The sequence below is a fragment of the Oryx dammah genome, unplaced genomic scaffold, assembly GCF_014754425.2.
Source record: "Oryx dammah isolate SB20612 unplaced genomic scaffold, SCBI_Odam_1.1 HiC_scaffold_19, whole genome shotgun sequence".
Classification (NCBI taxonomy): domain Eukaryota; kingdom Metazoa; phylum Chordata; class Mammalia; order Artiodactyla; family Bovidae; genus Oryx; species Oryx dammah.
Window position 1 is genome coordinate 44,348,714 of NW_024070203.1, and position 17,198 is coordinate 44,365,911.

Genomic DNA, 17,198 nt, shown 5'->3' on the forward strand with positions numbered 1-17,198 from the left:
CCCCCGGCGCGGGCGCTGCGGAGAGCTGCGGGCTTGGGGTGGAGGAGGAGAACGCGGTGAATGAGTGCCCGCCTCGCTTCCGAGTTGTGTGAGTTGGCGGCGCCGCGCCCCAGCTTCCGGCTCTCGGAGCCCCACGCGCTCGCTGCTCCCGCGGCTGCAGCCCACGCCCGCGCCCGGAGCCCCAGCTCACTGCTCCGGGGGAGCCGAGGCTCCCGAGCTCCCGGCCCGGCCCCAGTCCAGCGGAAAGCAGGGGTGTCCCCCGGCAGAGGCGCACGGTCGCACTCTCTCCCGCTACCTCCGTGGCCCTTCAGTCTCTCCATGGCCTCGCATCAGCAATCCCGGATCCAGGCTTACCTGGAGAAGAACAGGATCGGTCCGCTGTTTGAGGTGAGGCGCTGGGATGCGGGCGGTCCCGTTTGTTTTAGGAAGAAGGGGTGCAGAACACCCCGGAGGGAAGTACGGGGAGAGAAGGGAGACACCGGAGGGGCGCCCCCGTGGCCCCGGTTCTCTGGCATTTGCTCTGCCCGGGCCAGGTGTCCTGGAACGCGGCCGCGCGGTCACCTTTTCGGTTACCTGGGCGCGGACAGGTGAGCTCTGGGAGGGCCAGCCTGACCCAGGCAGGGATAGTTTGAGGTGTCCGACTGTCCTGTACCGCTCACCACATGCACAGGGCCCCTGACAGGCTGAGATGGATGGATGCACACACTCAGTCTTACACACGCTCACTTTTTTCCTGGAATTCACACTGTCTTGCGCGTTGCTTTCTTTTTCTTCCTGTTCCAAATGTGGGCAGTAGTAGAACCCGAAAAAGGTGGAGGAGGTGCTTAGCAGTGGGATGGAATAAGGTTAACCGGGAGAAAACTGAATTGATAGGGAGTCGGTTTCAGCAGGTGCGGGCGTGTTGAATGAAATTGTCCAGCTGAGGCGCTGACATTGGTCTCTGGATGGAAAAAAAAAAAAAAAGCCCTTTGCATTGCAGCCCTTACCTGTGCTGGGGTGGGGGTAGGGGGAAGAAAAGGGGGCGGAGAAAGGTTCGGGAAAAGCACACGCATATTTATGGGAAGGAGACGTGGGACTCTGAGCTGTTTTTTTCTCGCCATCAGAGGATTGATGACAAAATACTGTAGAGCGGGAGAACAGGAGAGAATGACTGAAAGCCGACAGGGGCAGAGCGTCCCGCCGGTGGCCAGGGCTCTGGGCAGCTGCAGAGACCGGCCGGGAGGGGGTCCCCACAGCCCCCGTGCTCTCTGGTTCAGCCGGCCAGTTGGGCACCGACCTGCTGTGAGAGGATGTGGGGAGGGGGTCGAGATTCCCCCACTCCCCACAATAAACCCCAAAACATTGTGGTCATTTTTGCATTTTACATGACCGCGGTGTTTTAAGACTGAAACGCGGCAAGAGGAAGAGCTAAGCTGAGGATGGAGCACCTTGGCTAGGACAGATGAAAGGAGAATGACAACTGCAGGAAAAACAAGGATGCAAATTAATGTCCCATCACAAAAAGGGAGCAGACAAGGGTGTGATCATAACGGGTTTCACATTACCAAGATTTTCAAGATCTCTTATTTTTCTGACCAACTTTTAAGTTAACGATGTACTGTCTTGAGATATGCAACCATTATTTCAACCCAAACTTATTGTTGTAGAGTATTCATAAAGTCCTACAGTATATATTTTGATTCTTGTTTTTGTCAAAAGTGTGAACAAAGGAAGTCCACAAAAACAGAGTATTAATAGAATATTAACAGAATTGCTGGAGCTACTTGAATTCCTTTCTTTGCCTTTAGTCTAAAGATTAGATACTATATACAATTTTGTGTATATATATATATATATATAAAATTATGTATATACATATACTAAATATATTTAAAGGAGAAACATAATAACCCTCTGTGGCACAGTTGATTACATCAAAAGAAACATAAATACATTTGGAGTGTTCTCTAGAATATATAAGTATAGTTTTTAATAGATGCTGTTGGTGTTTGTTAACTTTTAAAATTCCCCAGATTCTCTCCAAGTGATAATAATAGAGTTTGGAATATATGTAAATGTTCTACATAATTAGGAAATAGATCCAACTTGGTTTTTATTAAATGTTCACATTTTCAGGCACTGACTAGCTAATTCCACTGATAAATTGTAAGTGATGGTAAAATTGTGTCATGAAGTGTTAGACCTCCTCACTAAAAAACAAACAAGGACAGAATTATACACTTTGTATTTTATTGATTTGGGGGAGTAACATATTACATATATTCCTCTATTAGCTTGGATTACAGTTAGAGTAGTTAATTTTTTAAGGTTGATGTGCACTCTAAGTGATTAAAGGGAGAAAATGGATAAGTTCTCTCCTATTTGAAGAAGAGTTCCTTATGAAACAGTTTTTTTTTCTTAATCATGAGAGAGCTTAGTTTTTGAGAGTAGAATTACATATACTTTACAAAATTGGAAAATCTCCTCATACTAGAAAATTAGTAAAACTAGTGTAAAATGGACATATTGATCTATCATTCTTCTCAAAGCTCTCAGGACTTTAGTTAATGGTGCTCATAAAAACTGCTTCAGGAGATCAGAACAGGAGCTGAGGCATCTGAATTTAGTAGAAAGTAGAACAAAGGACTGTCACATATTTAATTCTTGGGCCACATTGTAAGAAAAAATGATATAAGCTAAAATCTCCATTTACCAATCACAAATTGAAATCGTTAGGTGATGCCAGGTTTTATTATCTGTGCTTTGTTGTGATTTGTGTGTGTGTGTGTGTTGAGAAACTGGAGTTGGTGACATAGGCTTACTTTAGTTTTAAAAATATACAGAACCAGACAGTACCTTCCGTTTAAAGATCTTGTTAGGACTGTTTTAAGAAAACACATTGGAGTGAGACACTTTAAAGACAACACATGAACGTTACTTAAAACAATAGCAAGGGTAACATATACTGGTTGTGAGAACACTTGTATCTTTTTTTTAACCTGTACAGGTTATTTACTTAGTTAATTTCTTACTCAGTTTACTTATTTCTAACATTTTGTCACTGAAAATTATTGGTTGGGATGGTGCTCAGGGCAGTCGTATATCTTGGTTCAAGCATGGTCACACTCACAAGGTCACACTCACTCTTGTGTGTGACTGACACGCACAAGTGTGGGAAATCCTACACCATGTAAAATCACTTGTATGTGGAATCTAAAAAAGAAAAATGATACAAATGAACTTATTTACAAAACAGAAACAGATCCACAGATGTAGAAAACAAATGCATGGTTAGCAAAGGGGGAGAAGGGGAGGGAAGGATTAATTAGGAGTTTGCTATCAACGGATACATACCACTGTATATAAAAGAAATAACAAGCTATATAGCACAGAGAACTCTACTCAATATCTTGTAACAAACCATAATGGAAAAGAATTTGAAGAAGATTATATATTCATATATATATATGTGCACATAGTCATATATATATATATGAATCACTTTGCTGTGTACCTGTGTACATTGTAATCAACTATACTTCAGTTTAAGAAAGCAGTGGTAACAAGGCCACCCCTGTAATAAAATCCATGCCAAGAGACATCATAATGAAATTTCTAGGGAAAAAAGAGAGATTAAAATCTTGAAAGCAGCCAGAGAAATGCAACACTGTCCCTATAGAGGAAAAAACAATTAGAATGACACCAGATTTGTCATCATACCCATGGAGGTCAGGAGGCAATGGAACAGTATTTTTCAAGTGCTGAAAAAATATAACAAGAATCTAGAATTCTATAGAGAAAACATCCTTCAGAAATAAAAGGGAAACCAAGAGAATTTGTCATCAGCAGTCCTTCTTGAAAAGTACGGCTAAAGGAATTTCTCTAAACAGAAAGGCAACGATAAAAGAAGAAGGAAGTTTAGAACATCAGGAAAGAGAAAGAACATGGAGAGAGCAAAAATACAAATGAGTACAGATAATACAAAAATGAGTACAGGTAATACATTTTCCTTCTCCTCTTGAATTTATTAAATTATGTATGATTGAAGTTCTAATTATGACAATGCCAGATGTGGTTCTAAATGTATATAGAAGAAATACTTAAGAAAATTGTATTATTAATATAATCAGGGAAGAGAAAAGGGGTACAAAGGAGGTAAGGTTTCTGTTCTTTACTTGAGCTGGTAAAATGACAACACCTGTTGATTAATTCTGCATGTATAATATGTAGTATGTACATGCGTGCTCAATTTCTTAGTTGTATCTGACTCTTTGTGACCCCATGGACTATAGCCCACCAGGCTCCTCTGTCCATGGAGATTCTCCATGCAAGAATATGGGAGTGGGTTGCCAATTCCTCCTCCAGGGGATCTTCCCAACCCAGGAATTGAACCCTAGTCTCTTGCGTCTCCCGTATTGACAGGCAGATTCTTTATGTAACACTGTGCCACCTGGGAAGCTTCAGTTCAGTTCAGGTCAGTCACTCAGTTGTGTCCGACTCTTTGCAACCCCATTAACTGCAGCACGCCAGGCCTCTTTGTCCATCACCAACTCCCGGAGCTTACCCAAACTTCGTTGTCGGTGATGCCATCCAATCATCTGATCCTCTGTCACCCCTTCTCCTCCTGCCCTCAATCTTTCCCAGCATCAGGGTCTTTTCAAATGAGTTAGCTCTTCCCATCAGGTGGCCAAAGTATTGGAGTTTCAGCTTCAAAATCAGTCCTTCCAATGCAAACCCAGGACTGATCTCCTTTAGGATGGACTGGTTGGATCTCCTTGCAGTCCAAGGGACTCTCAAGAGTCTTCTCCAACACCACAGTTTAAAGCATCAATTCTTTGGCACTCAGCTTTCTTTATAGTCCAACTCTCACATCCATACATGACTACTTGAAAAACCATAGCCTTGACTAGATGGAGCTTTGTTGTTTTGAATATGCTGTCTAGGTTGGTCATAACTTTCTTTCCAAGGAGTAAGTGTCTTTTAATTCCATGGCTGCAGTCACCATCTGCAGTGATTTTGGAGCCCCCCAAAATAAAGTCAGCCACTGTTTCCACTGTTTCCCCATCTAATTGCCATGAAATGGTGGGACCAGATGCCATGATCTTAGATTTCTGAATGTTAAACTTTAAGCCAGCTTTTTCACTCTCCTCTTTCACTTTCATCAAGAGGCTCTTAAGATCTTCACTTGGTACCATAAGGGTGGTGTTACCTGCATATCTGAGGTTACTGATATTTCTCCTGGCAGTCTTGATTCCATCTTGTGCTTTCTCCAGCCCAGCGTTTCTCATGATGTACTCTGCAAATAAGTTAAATAAGCAGGGTGACAGCCTTGACATACTCCTTTTCCTATTTGGAACCAGTCTGTTGTTCCATGTCTAGTTCTAACTGTTGCCTCCTGACCTGCATACAGATTTCTCAAGAGGCAGGTCAGGTAGTCTGGTATTCCCATCTCTTTCAGAATTTTCCACAGTTTCTTGTGATCCACACAGTCAAAGGCTTTGGCATAGTCAAGAAAGCAGAAATAGATGTTTTTCTGGAACTCTCTTCCTTTTTCCATGATCCAGCAGATGTTGGCAATTTGATTTCTGGTTCCTTTGCCATTTCTAAAGCCAGATTGAACATATGGAAGTTCATGGTTCACGTATTGCTGAAGCCTGGCTTGGGGAATTTTGAACATTACTTTGCCAGTGTGTGAGATGAGTGCAATTGTGTGGTAGTTTGAGCATTGTTTGGCGTTGCGTTTCCTTGGGATTGGAATGAAAACTGACCTTTTCCAGTCCTGTGGCCACTGCTGAGTTTTCCAAATTTGCTGACATATTGAGTGCAGCACTTTCACAGCATCATCTTTTAGGAGTTGAAATACTAGGGCAAGTAAAAAATCTATACAATAAGATGCCCTCAAAAAATATAGGTGAATAAAAAAGAAATTTTAAAAAATGTGAAAATAACCCACAGGAACAGGAAAATGGAGAAAAAAAAAGAGAGAACAAACGGAAAAAAAAAAACAAAACAGGGCAGGCTTTAGTTCTAATATGTCAATAATTGAATGCAAATGGTCTGAATATACCAGTTAAAAGATAGATTGTCAGAATGGATTAAAAACATGATCCAACTAAATGCTATCTCTAAGAAACTCATTTCAAATATAAAGATATAAGCAGGATACAAGTAAAAGGGTGGAAAAAATATGCAGACATCCAGAGAAAGCAGGCATGGCTATGTTAATGTCAGATAAAGTAGACTTTGGGGAACAGAAAATTACCAGAGACAGGAATTGTCATTGCATAATAATAGAAGGGTTAACGCACCAGGAGAAAGAGCAATTCTGAGTGTGTATGTACTGAGCAGCAGAGTTACAAAATTTATGAAGCAGAAACTGATAGAACAAAAAAGAGAAATAAACAAATCTGTAATTATAGTTCAAGATTTCCCTCTCTTGACAATTGAAAGAACAACTTGACAGGAAATCAGAAACGCTACAGGAGAAAGGAACAGCACATCAAACAACAGGATCTAGTTGACATTTTTAGACTGCTCTATGCAACATCAGCAGAAAACACATTCTTTTCAAGTTGCATGGAATGCATATAGAGACAGACCATTCCCTGAACCACAAAACAACCCTCAATTGAAGTCATACAAATGTTTTCTCCATCACAGTGGGATAAAACTAGAAGTTAGTAATAGACAGAAAAGAGGAAAATTCCCCCAACACTGGGAAGCTGTACATCACACTTCTACCTAATCTACTGGTCAAAGAAGAAATCACAGGGAAGTAAAAATACATCAAACCATGAAATGGAAGATATGTTAAAATTTGTGAGATGCAGCTCAAGCAGGGTGGAGAGGGAATTTTGAAACACTAAAATGCATATGATAAAAAAGTGGATAATATGACTGACCTAAATAGGACTGCTCTTTCTATGCCATTCCGCTGTCCACTCCTAATAGTAGAGGACAGTCTATCCAATGAGAGAGAGGGCCCTTCTGCAGTGAAGGATATGTGAACATCAGTAAGGTGATAACAATAAGTATTTGTTCATATATCATGTCTTGTATCTAGAAGTAGATCTTAAGTTCTTGAAGGTGGGAAACAAGTGCCTCCTGCTTTATTGTGTATCTACTCTAGTGTCTAGTGGAGCCCAGACTATAAATCAGGTGCTCAGCCGATGTTAAACAAAATTTTGTTCAGTTTGTTTAATTGAATTAAACAAAACATTGAGTTGTGTATATTTTTCCTTTCTATGGAGAAAAAACATTGAAGATAGAACCAGCTAGCAAACACCATCTTGATGTATATTCCTTTAAGACCTAGAGCAAAATATCCCACATCCCATTAATTAACCTTTATGTACAGTGAATAACATATAATTATGTACTTAATTACCTAATTCACTTTCAGCCATATTTTCCACTTTTTAGTATCTGCTTCCTAGAGAGGGCCTGGTAAATTAATTCACACCACTCTACAAGGCTTAGTGCATAACTCCGCCCTCTCTCAAGTGCATTTGCATTTAACATGGAGGAAGATATATGACAATGTTATGTTGTTGTTCAGTCTCTCAGTTGTATCTGACTCTTTGTGACCCCATGAATTGTAGATGCCATGCTTTCCCTGTCCTTCACTATCTCCTGGAGTTTGCTCAAACTCATGTCCATTGAGTCAGTGATGCTGCCTAACCATCTCATCCTGCGTTGCCCCCTTCTCCTCTTGCCTTCAGTCTTTCCCAGCATCAGGGTCTTTTCCAATGAGTCGGCTCTTAGCATCAGGTGGCCAAAGTATCGGAGCTTTTGCTTCAGCATCAGTCCTTCAAATGAATTTTCAGGGTTGATTTCGTTTAGGATTGAGTAGTTTGATCTCCTTCCTGTCCAAGGGACTCTCAAGAGTCGTCTTCTCCAGTCCCACAATTCAAAAGTATCAGTTCTTCGGCACTCAGCCTTCTTTACGGTCCAGCTCTCACACCAGTACATGACTACTGGAAAAACCACAGCTTTGACTATATGGACCTCTGTCAGCAAAGAGATATCTCTGTTTTTAATATGCTGTATGGGTTTGTCATAGCTTTTCTTCAAGGGAGCAAGTGTCCTTTAATTTTGTGGCTGCAGTCACTGTCTACAGTGATTTTAGAGCCCAAGAAAATAAAATCTGTCTCTGTTTCCACTTTTTCTTCCTATATTTGCCATGAAGTTATGGGACTGGATCCATGGTCTTTGTTTTTCGAATGCTGAGTTTTAAGCCAGCTTTTTCACTTTCCTCTCCCACCTTCATCAAGAGGCTCTTTAGTTCCTCTTTGCTTTCTGCCATTAGAGTAGTCACAACTGCATTTCTGAGGTTGTTGATAATTCTCTTGTTTCTAGCTTGTGATTCATCTAGCCTGGCATTTTGCATGATGTACTCTGCATATAAGTTAAATAAGCAGGGTGACAATATACAGCAAGAATACTGGAGTGGTTTGCCATTGCATACTCCAGTGGATCATGTTTTGTCAGCACTCTCCACTATCACCCATCTGTCTTGAGTGGCCCTGCAAGACATGTCTCATAGCTTCATTGAGTTATGCAAGCCCCTTCACCACAACAAGGCTGTGATCCATGAAGGGGGTGGGTGGTAGGTATTCTACTAAATAGTTGTCAGTACATTTATGAATGAAGACAATCAGGACCAACCTGTCACATCTCAAAATTATGGTTTGTGTTTGAGTTATATTTTGTAGTAGGAATCTGGAAATGTTCTCAGTAGTTTATGGGAGATTTCACTGTCTTGAAAATTCATCACAAGTTTGTCTTTTCAACAGCTATTAAATTCTTCAGTGCATCATGTTTGGAACTTCATTTCCACTCATTTGGTACCTACTGGATGTTGTATTACATACTGAGAAGTATAAATTTATATAAAAGGTTTCCTGTCCTCAAAAACTCCTGTAAATTTACTAATAGAAAAGACTGATACACTTGGGACACTCTGAACCATTCTGTTCTGATAATTTTGCAGAAGCACACCTTGATTTTCTTGGTCCACTTCATGCTCGTTGATATATTCCATCATTATACTATAAGAAGTAAAAAATTCATATTTAAAATTCATTTAGAGATTAGTTTTCAAGAAATTTAGCCTTGAAATCAAGTATGTAAATCGAATAAGGTAAAGGGCAGATTTGTTAATAGAATAACTTCTGTTGTTATTATTTTTGTTCCTGAAAGTTCTTGGCAACAGAAAGACATCTAAACATGAATTAGTATTAGTATCTAAATCATCTGATAGTTGGATAGTGCTCTATGTGAAATACATTGATAGTTTTAGGTTGTAAGTTGTTCCTTTAACATAAAAAGATCAGTTTCTTTTTGAATTGTAACCTGCAGCATACAGGAGTGTATTCCCTCACTGTTTGAACATATTGATCTAAATTCATAGTGATCAAGATGTATTGAATTGAGAATGCATTTGATTTGCCTATACATTGAAATAACTTTTCTATTTGTATGGAGTGAACTCCATTGTATAAGACATTGTAGGTGCATGCTTTTGAGACATTAATTCACTACTCTTGTACTCCTAAGAATTCTCTCCATAGGATCTAGTGTTGTTTTGGTTATTTCACCTTTTCCCAATACATTTTTTATTTCCTAAATATAATAACCATGTTAACATTGTATAAGATTATAATTTAAATAGCTACAATTAATTAAACAGAGTATTATTCTGACCGGAAATATTTCTGGAAACAAATATTTCTCGAAACATTCCCTAGTATCTTTCCTGTTAGTAATATAACAATGATATGAAAAACAACACTGTTAAAATATGCAGATGGAGATTTCTTCGGTGGTCCAGTGGCTAAGACTCTGCACTTGCAATGCAAAAGGCCTGGGTTCTATCCCTGGGCAGGGAATTGAGTCCCATGTGCCACACCTGGGAATTTACATGCTGCAACTAAAAAGTCCATATGCCACAACTAAGACCCTGGACAGCCAGGTGAATAAATAAATACTAAAATATATATGCATATATATATATATGTTGTTGTTGTTCAGTTGTGAAGTCATGTTTGCTTCTTGGTGATCCCATGGACTGCAGCATGCCAGGCTTGCCTGTCCTTCACTGTCTCCCAGAGATTGCTCAAATTCATGTCCATTGGGTCAGTGATGCTATCTAACCATCTCATCATCTGCTGCACAGGTGACAAATACTCTGCTTTTTGGAAGCTCACAAAAAGTCTTAGCTTTTGCAGAATTATTTTCATTCTAACCCTTGCTTAATATTAGGTTAAGACTTTGAGGTCTGTGTACACTTGGCTACATCTCATTGCTACCATCTAGAGATTGGTCAGGAATCCAAGACAGAGATCAGAGTCACTCGGTTTGTGAATAGTTCAGTTTTGAGAAATAATATTTAGAGAAGAATTCCTGAAGTGCATTAAGTTCTCAAGTTATTAAAAGTGTATTTTAGGATACATTTAGTTGAGCAATGATTTGGATACCCAGTCTGCATAAAGTTGCCCCATGGAAGAATTACTTTTGCTGAGCTGAACTGTGGAGTGATTTCAGAAACTGCCACTGAGAGTCATTTTTCAAATTAGACTATGATAATGCATATTTTGTCTACTATGGGATGTATGGAGTGGCATGCTTATAACATTAGGCAGCATCTTTTGTAAGAACTACTGCACATTTTAATAATGTCAAAAATAGTATGTAAACATTCTGAATTATGTATCTATAAGTATTTCCTCCCCCCCTTTTTTTTGTCATAGGTTTCTGGAAAACTCAGCCTGATGATAGTCAGAATGTAGGCCATCATCATGACGACTCATACACTCATTCCTTTTCCCATATTGTCTTCATTTGTTTTACTTTATCTTTTCCCTCCCACTTTTTGTTAATGCCATTTGATCATAATTTCTGCTTCTTTGGAGAGTGCCTTCAATTCTTTCTGAAATAAGGCTGAATACAAGTTTGGTATAAATCACAAAGTGACCCACCCATAATCTGAGTAAATTAGGTGCATTACAGGATATATTTGAATGATGTTTCCTATTGATGTACACTCTCACTGACTTTCTTTTTGGAAATATTTCTTTGGTTTCTTCCGGATTGTTTAGGGAGAGTTTATTTGCAGGATGATGTCTCCTGGCATGAGTCTTTTGAGGAGCAGAGATGAAGCTTCCTAAAAGGCAAGATCTGAGACTCAGGGTCTTTGCTTGATCTGTTTTCTCTGCTTGAAAGTTTTCCCCTCATCTCCTGTGCTGGCTTCTCTTCCATTCAGAAGTTTAAATATCTCATCAAAGAGGCTCTCACAGATAACTTTTTTTTTTTTGCCATACTGCTTGGCTGGTGGGATCTTAGTCCTTTGGCACTGAAAGTGCAGAGTCCTAGCCACTGGACTACTAGGGATTTCCCACGGACCATTCAGTCTAACAGCTTCCCAGTTAGTCTCCATCATGCAACACTGTTTTATTTCCATACTCATCAATCTCTGGCATTTTTTCTTATTCATTTGTTCAATATTTGACTCTCCCTTATAAATATATCCTCCACAAGGAAAGGGACTTGGTTTCCCTTGTTCTGACTTATCCCAGTGATACACAGTAGTCCATTTCTTGCAGCTGGCTTTCATTCTTATTCCTCTTACCAAACATTTAAAAAAGAGTTAAATAAACCTCTCCCCCGGTAGGATATTTTAGAGCCATTAAAAATGTAGAAGAAATGAATTCAAGATTACATTTGCAATATTTTTATAACTGTATTTGACATATAAAAAGAATGGAAATAATAATGGTTTATAGTTTTTATATAAGGTACCAAGTTGATAGGCACTTTTTGCTCCCACAAACCATCCAATTTTTCAAGCTCTCTGAATTACTGCACTGTTTCTTATTTCTTTTAGTATGAAGTTCTTTATTTAATATCATTTCATCTTCTAGAGGCCCTTACTGAGGCCCATGTGAGTACTCTATTTGCATGTTAATGGTACGTTTCTTGCCAGTTAGATCCTTCATGGAGAGTTTTGGCAGAGGTTGGGAGGAAAACACTAATAGAGTTGATGAAATTAGAAATGATGGTATTGAGAGGACAGGAGCAGGTAGAGTGAAAATGAGGACCAGGTGAGTAGAAATGGTGCCAGGTGGGGAGGTGGAAAGGAGTGAGTCAAACATTTTCAGAAACAACCCTTGAGTCATGCCATACTCACTCCCTCAGCTTCTCTTTTAAGCACTTTATTAACACAGAACTATGGATTTTACCTGCTAACTGGCTTCACAAAACTCTTTATTTCATCCTGTGCACCAGATCCTTGTCAGAATACTCAGGAATCAATTGCCCTAAGCATGAAGAGGCTTTAAAACTGAGATAGCCTCAAGAAGGTGACCAAAAGCTTTGTAGAGGAAATACACTGCATTTCATTTGGACATGAAAGGCCAGACTGGTCTTCCCTGGTGGCTCAGATGGTAAAGAATCTGCCTGCAATGCAGGAGACTTGGGTCAGTTCCTGGATCAGGAAGACCCCCTGGAGAAGGGAATGGCAGCCCACTCCAGTATTCTTGCCTGGGAAATCCCGTGGACAGAAGAGCCTGGTGGGCTACAGTCCACAGGATTGCAAGCAGTTGGACATGACTGAGCGTCTGAAACTAACTTACTTACTTATAAGGCCAGACTGAAATCTGCTGTCACATCAATGGGCTCATACATGGCCCACCCTACAGATATTTTTGAGTGGGTACTATTTGAAAGGCTTTTCTATGTAGAACATCCGTTAGGTGCCTTAAACTCGAAGTGACAAAAAAGGAGACGGAACATCACAAGAAGCTCTGCTCTCTTTGCATCTTTGTTTCAGTGGTGGTTTAAGAATTATTCCCAAGACCCAGATATCTTTCTCTCCTCCCTTTCCTTCCACAAATATATCCAGTGAATTATCAAATCCTTTCAGTTAGGTCTTGTGAAAAGACTCTCATGTAAAACACTTCCCTTTCTTTTTGAATCATCGCCAACATAATCCTGGCGCCTGCACAAGTCCATTGTATTGCCCTGTTCTGATCCATTCTACATGTAGCTAACACTGACCATCCAAACAGTACTATTTACCATGTATTTCTCTACTAAAAAATAAATATATGGGCTCTCTGATGGTTCAGCAGTAAAGAATCTACAATAGAAGAGATGCAGGTTTGATCCATGAGTCAGGAAGGTATCCTGGAAAAGGAAATGGCAACCCACTCCAGTATTCTTGCCTGGAGAGTCCCATGGACAGAGAAGCCTGGTGGGCTGCAGTCCATGGGGGCTGCAAAGAGTCGGACGCAATTTAGTGACTAAACAGCAACAACAGAATACGCTGTTCTCCACTCACTATGGTCATGCCTCTTAAACAAGAGCATGCATTCATTATGACAGATGCTTATAACTATGAACAAAATGTAAGGGTCATGTAAATTTTCAAAGTATTCAAACTTTAGAGAATTTTCAAGCTTACATTGTGTCATATTTGGTACTGCATCCAGATGATAAAATCACAGGGCTGGGCCTCTGAAGATGCAAAAAATTTGAAACACTGAATTATGGGATAAATTCCAAACCAGGGTGGCATTCAGAGTCCTCTACTTAATTATGGTTTTCATTGTCCCTTCAGTGGTAGCTAGGCTGGTTTGTCCAGTTGCCCCAATACATGTAATACCAAGTCTTTGCTTGACATTCTTTCTACATGGAATATTTTCCCTTTCTTCTATAATGTCATAGACTAGCTTCCTTGGGAAGCATACTCTGAAGTGGAGATTTGCAAGCAGAGGTTTAATTGTGGGATGCTTATGGGAGAAGCAGCTTGAAGGGAGTGAGGGAAATGAGTTTGAGTAGAGGAGGAAGTAAGAGAAAAGTCAGGCTTTCCGGGTAGCTCAAATGATAAAGAATCTGCCTGCAATGCAGGAGACCTGGGTTCAATCCCTGGGTGGGGAAGATCCCCAGGAGAGGGGCATGGCAACCCACTCCAGTATTCTTGCCTGGAAAATTCCAAGGACAGAGGATCCTGGTGGGCTACAGCCCATGGGGTTGCAAAGGGCACACACAGAGGAAGAATATACTCCAAGGCACTGACAACAGAGTCTTCGGCTGAGCACGTAGGGAGGATTGCCTCAGGAGTCCTGGAACTGGAAGACCCTTCAGGGTTGTTCCAGTAACAGCCTAAGGGTCAGCCCTTTGTATTCCAGTCATTAGAAGCAGGCTTCCAACAGAGAGAATGTGACCTTGGATGAGGCAGCTGCCTTCTGTGCAAGGACAGTTCTGGGCAAGGCCTCAGGTGAGAGCCTTTCAGAGTCAACACTCCTGGCAGCTGGCAGAATGAGCTTTTGTTTTTGAAGGAAGGATCTGGACACATACCCCAATGTCTACTGCAGCAAGTTCCCTACATACGAATGAGTTCTGTTTTGCTTTAAGTCCAGCAAAGTTGGCCTAGGTACCCAACTAATGCAATTGAGTATCTAGTACTTTACTGTGTTATAATACTTTTAACACAAATGATACATAAAATAAACACAAAAATAAAGCATTTTTAATCTTACAGTACGTGCCAAGTGCTTCATTTGTGTCTGACTCTTTGAGACCCTGTGGACTGTAGCTCACCAGGCTCCTCTGTCCATGGGGATTTTCCAGACAAGAATACTGGAGTGGATTGCCATGCCAGACTCCAGGGGATCTTCCTGATCCAGAGGTCAAACCCATGTCTCTTAAGTCTCTTCCATTGACCGGTGGGTTCTTTATCACTAGCACCACCTGGGAAGCTCCAATCTTACAGTATAGTACCTTGAAAAGTACAGTAGTACAGTATAACAGCTGGCACACAAGGGCTGGCATCTAGTAACCAGGCAAGAAGAGTTACTGACTGGAGAAGAGAGAGGAGGTGGAACTTGGTAGACCTGAAGGATCCAGCAGTAGGAGATGGAGGGCAGGCTGCAGTTTCACTCACACCTGACTTTGATGGAACACGTTTGCATCTTTGAAAGTTTGCGACTTGAAGGTTTGAATGTAGGGAATTTACTGTACCTTCCCTTTTCAATATGTGCCGCTCACCAGGGTATAGTTAAGCTAAACCTCTTTCATTAAATATGTTTGTACTCTCCCAAGTTCCCTAGATTTTCCATTTCTGTGAACTCCTTTTGCATTTGGGGGCCAAGCCACTCATTTTTTGTGGTTAACCATGTTGTTACTTCACTACTTTCTGGGTTATGATTTGTCTTTCTAAACATATTGTTGGCTTTTTCCTCCAATTTTTTTTCCAGAGTATCTAACTTGTAGTATAGGCATCATAGAAGTTAATTGAATGCTTGTTGAATGAATAAATGCATAAAAACTGCATGGTCTTCAGAAACAGAAAGTAGTCTTTATACACAAAGTAGGCAAAACCTTTCGACTCTTTCTAAGCTTCACAATGAAAAATATGCAGAGACCTCAAAGAAGGTTAAAAGAAGACCTACAGAGATAAAAGGAATTAAAATCTGTGTAATCAGCTGTGTGAGTCAGCTGATCCCCTTATTTGTGTGTGTGACAGACTGATTTGGATTTTCTGTTGTTTATAAGGTTATCCTTGTAGGTACAAATATTGTAATTGGTGTAAAGATAAAACATGTCTGTTTATATGACTCCATTCAATCTATGCGAGCATGAGGAAGATGAGACAGAAATAAAGGGCATCGTTTTTTGTTTGTTGAATTGATTGCCTTCTGTCTCTCAAAGGGGCTTCCCTGGTGGCTCAGATGGTAAAGATTCCTCCTGCCAATGCAGGAGACTGGAGTTCTATCGCTGGGTTGGGACGATCCCCTAGAGAAGGGAATGGCTACCCACCCCAGTATTCTTGCCTGGAGAATCCCATGGACAGAGAAGCCTGGCAGGCTACAGTCCATGGGGTTACAAAGGGTCGGGCATGACTAAGTGACTAAGTACACTCCCAAAGCGTTTACATCTGAGCTTCTTAAATGGAGGGTGTTTTTTTCTTTTTTCTTTTTTTCTCCCAATGTCTCATATCGACTAAATAATGAAGATTATTCATTAAAACCATAGCATATGTACTATGGTTTAATTCCCAACTTGAAGTTTTCTTCATTAGCCCTGAGATTTTATCATTGAATATACAGAGGAGTCCACACTTGCTTTTCATTAATGTAGAACAAATGTTTCAGTGAGCTACAGATAGATAAGTTAATCATTCTTTATGCTGGACCAGTGAAGATGCTGGCAAAACTATATTGATTGGTTTGCTTTCTTCTGTATTTTAGTATATATTTGAAAGTGCAATTTGGGAAAACTGTTGAGCTTGGTGAAGTCCTGACACAGAGGGTTTCAGGTCCAATCTGTTCTCTGAGAAAGAAGCAAAAGGAGGTGTTACCACTACTAATTTTCTGAGATTGGACTAGAAAGTGGATTTCATTATGATGAAGGAAGGTTTTAATTTTTATTTTAAATGTGCATCTAGGAACATGCCTAATTCCCATGGACAGAGGAGCCTGGTGGGCTGCAGTCCATGGGGTTGCAAAGAGTCGGACATGACTGAGTGACTTCCCTTTCACTTTTCACTTTCATGCATTGGAGAAGGAAATGGCAACCCACTCCCGTGTTCTTGCCTGGAGAATCCCAGGGACGGGGGAGCCTGGTGGGCTGCCATCTATGGGTCACACAGAGTCGGACACGACAGAAGTGACTTAGCAGTAGCCTGAAATTATTTTGAATTTTCCTTTGTAGCCAGCTGTATTGCTTGTGAAAATGATAGTGTCATTTGTTTCTTTCTAGTCATTTTAAATTTTCTCTTTTTCTCAGTCTTCATATGGTGGGTGTTATTAGTGAAAAAAAAGAAAAATAGCCATTTTTTTCTTTTCAGTCTCAATAGTTTTTGTCTTTTTTTTTTTTCTTCTGTGTCTTATTCTCTTGACTAAGATCCCTAATACAGTGTTGAATAGAAGTGGTAATACTTTTTGTTTTTTGACTGTGTCCTGATTTAAGAAGAAAAAAGCTCTGGGAAAGACTAAAGATCTCTTCAAGAAAATTAGAGATACTAAGGGAACATTTCATGCAAAGATGGGCGCAATAAAGGACAGAAACGGTATGGCCCTAACAGAAGAAGAAAATATTAAGAATAATACACAGAAGGACTATACAAAAAAGATCTTCATGATCCAGATAATCACAATGGTGTGATCATTCACCTAGAGCCAGACATCCTGGAATGTGATGTCAAGTGGGCCTTAGGA

At 40.3% G+C, this 17,198-nt stretch overlaps 1 protein-coding gene across 1 annotated transcript in view; it reads left to right on the forward strand.

The window, feature by feature from the left end:
* Positions 1-60: 60 nt before the first annotated feature.
* The window catches only part of CUNH8orf34 (chromosome unknown C8orf34 homolog), a 337,095-nt gene continuing 319,957 nt past the window's right edge, over positions 61-17,198 (forward strand). Inside the window, exon 1 of the mRNA XM_040261349.1 lies at positions 61-387. Coding sequence (XP_040117283.1) covers positions 61-387 — 327 coding nt within the window. The remainder of the gene's footprint in view (positions 388-17,198) is intronic.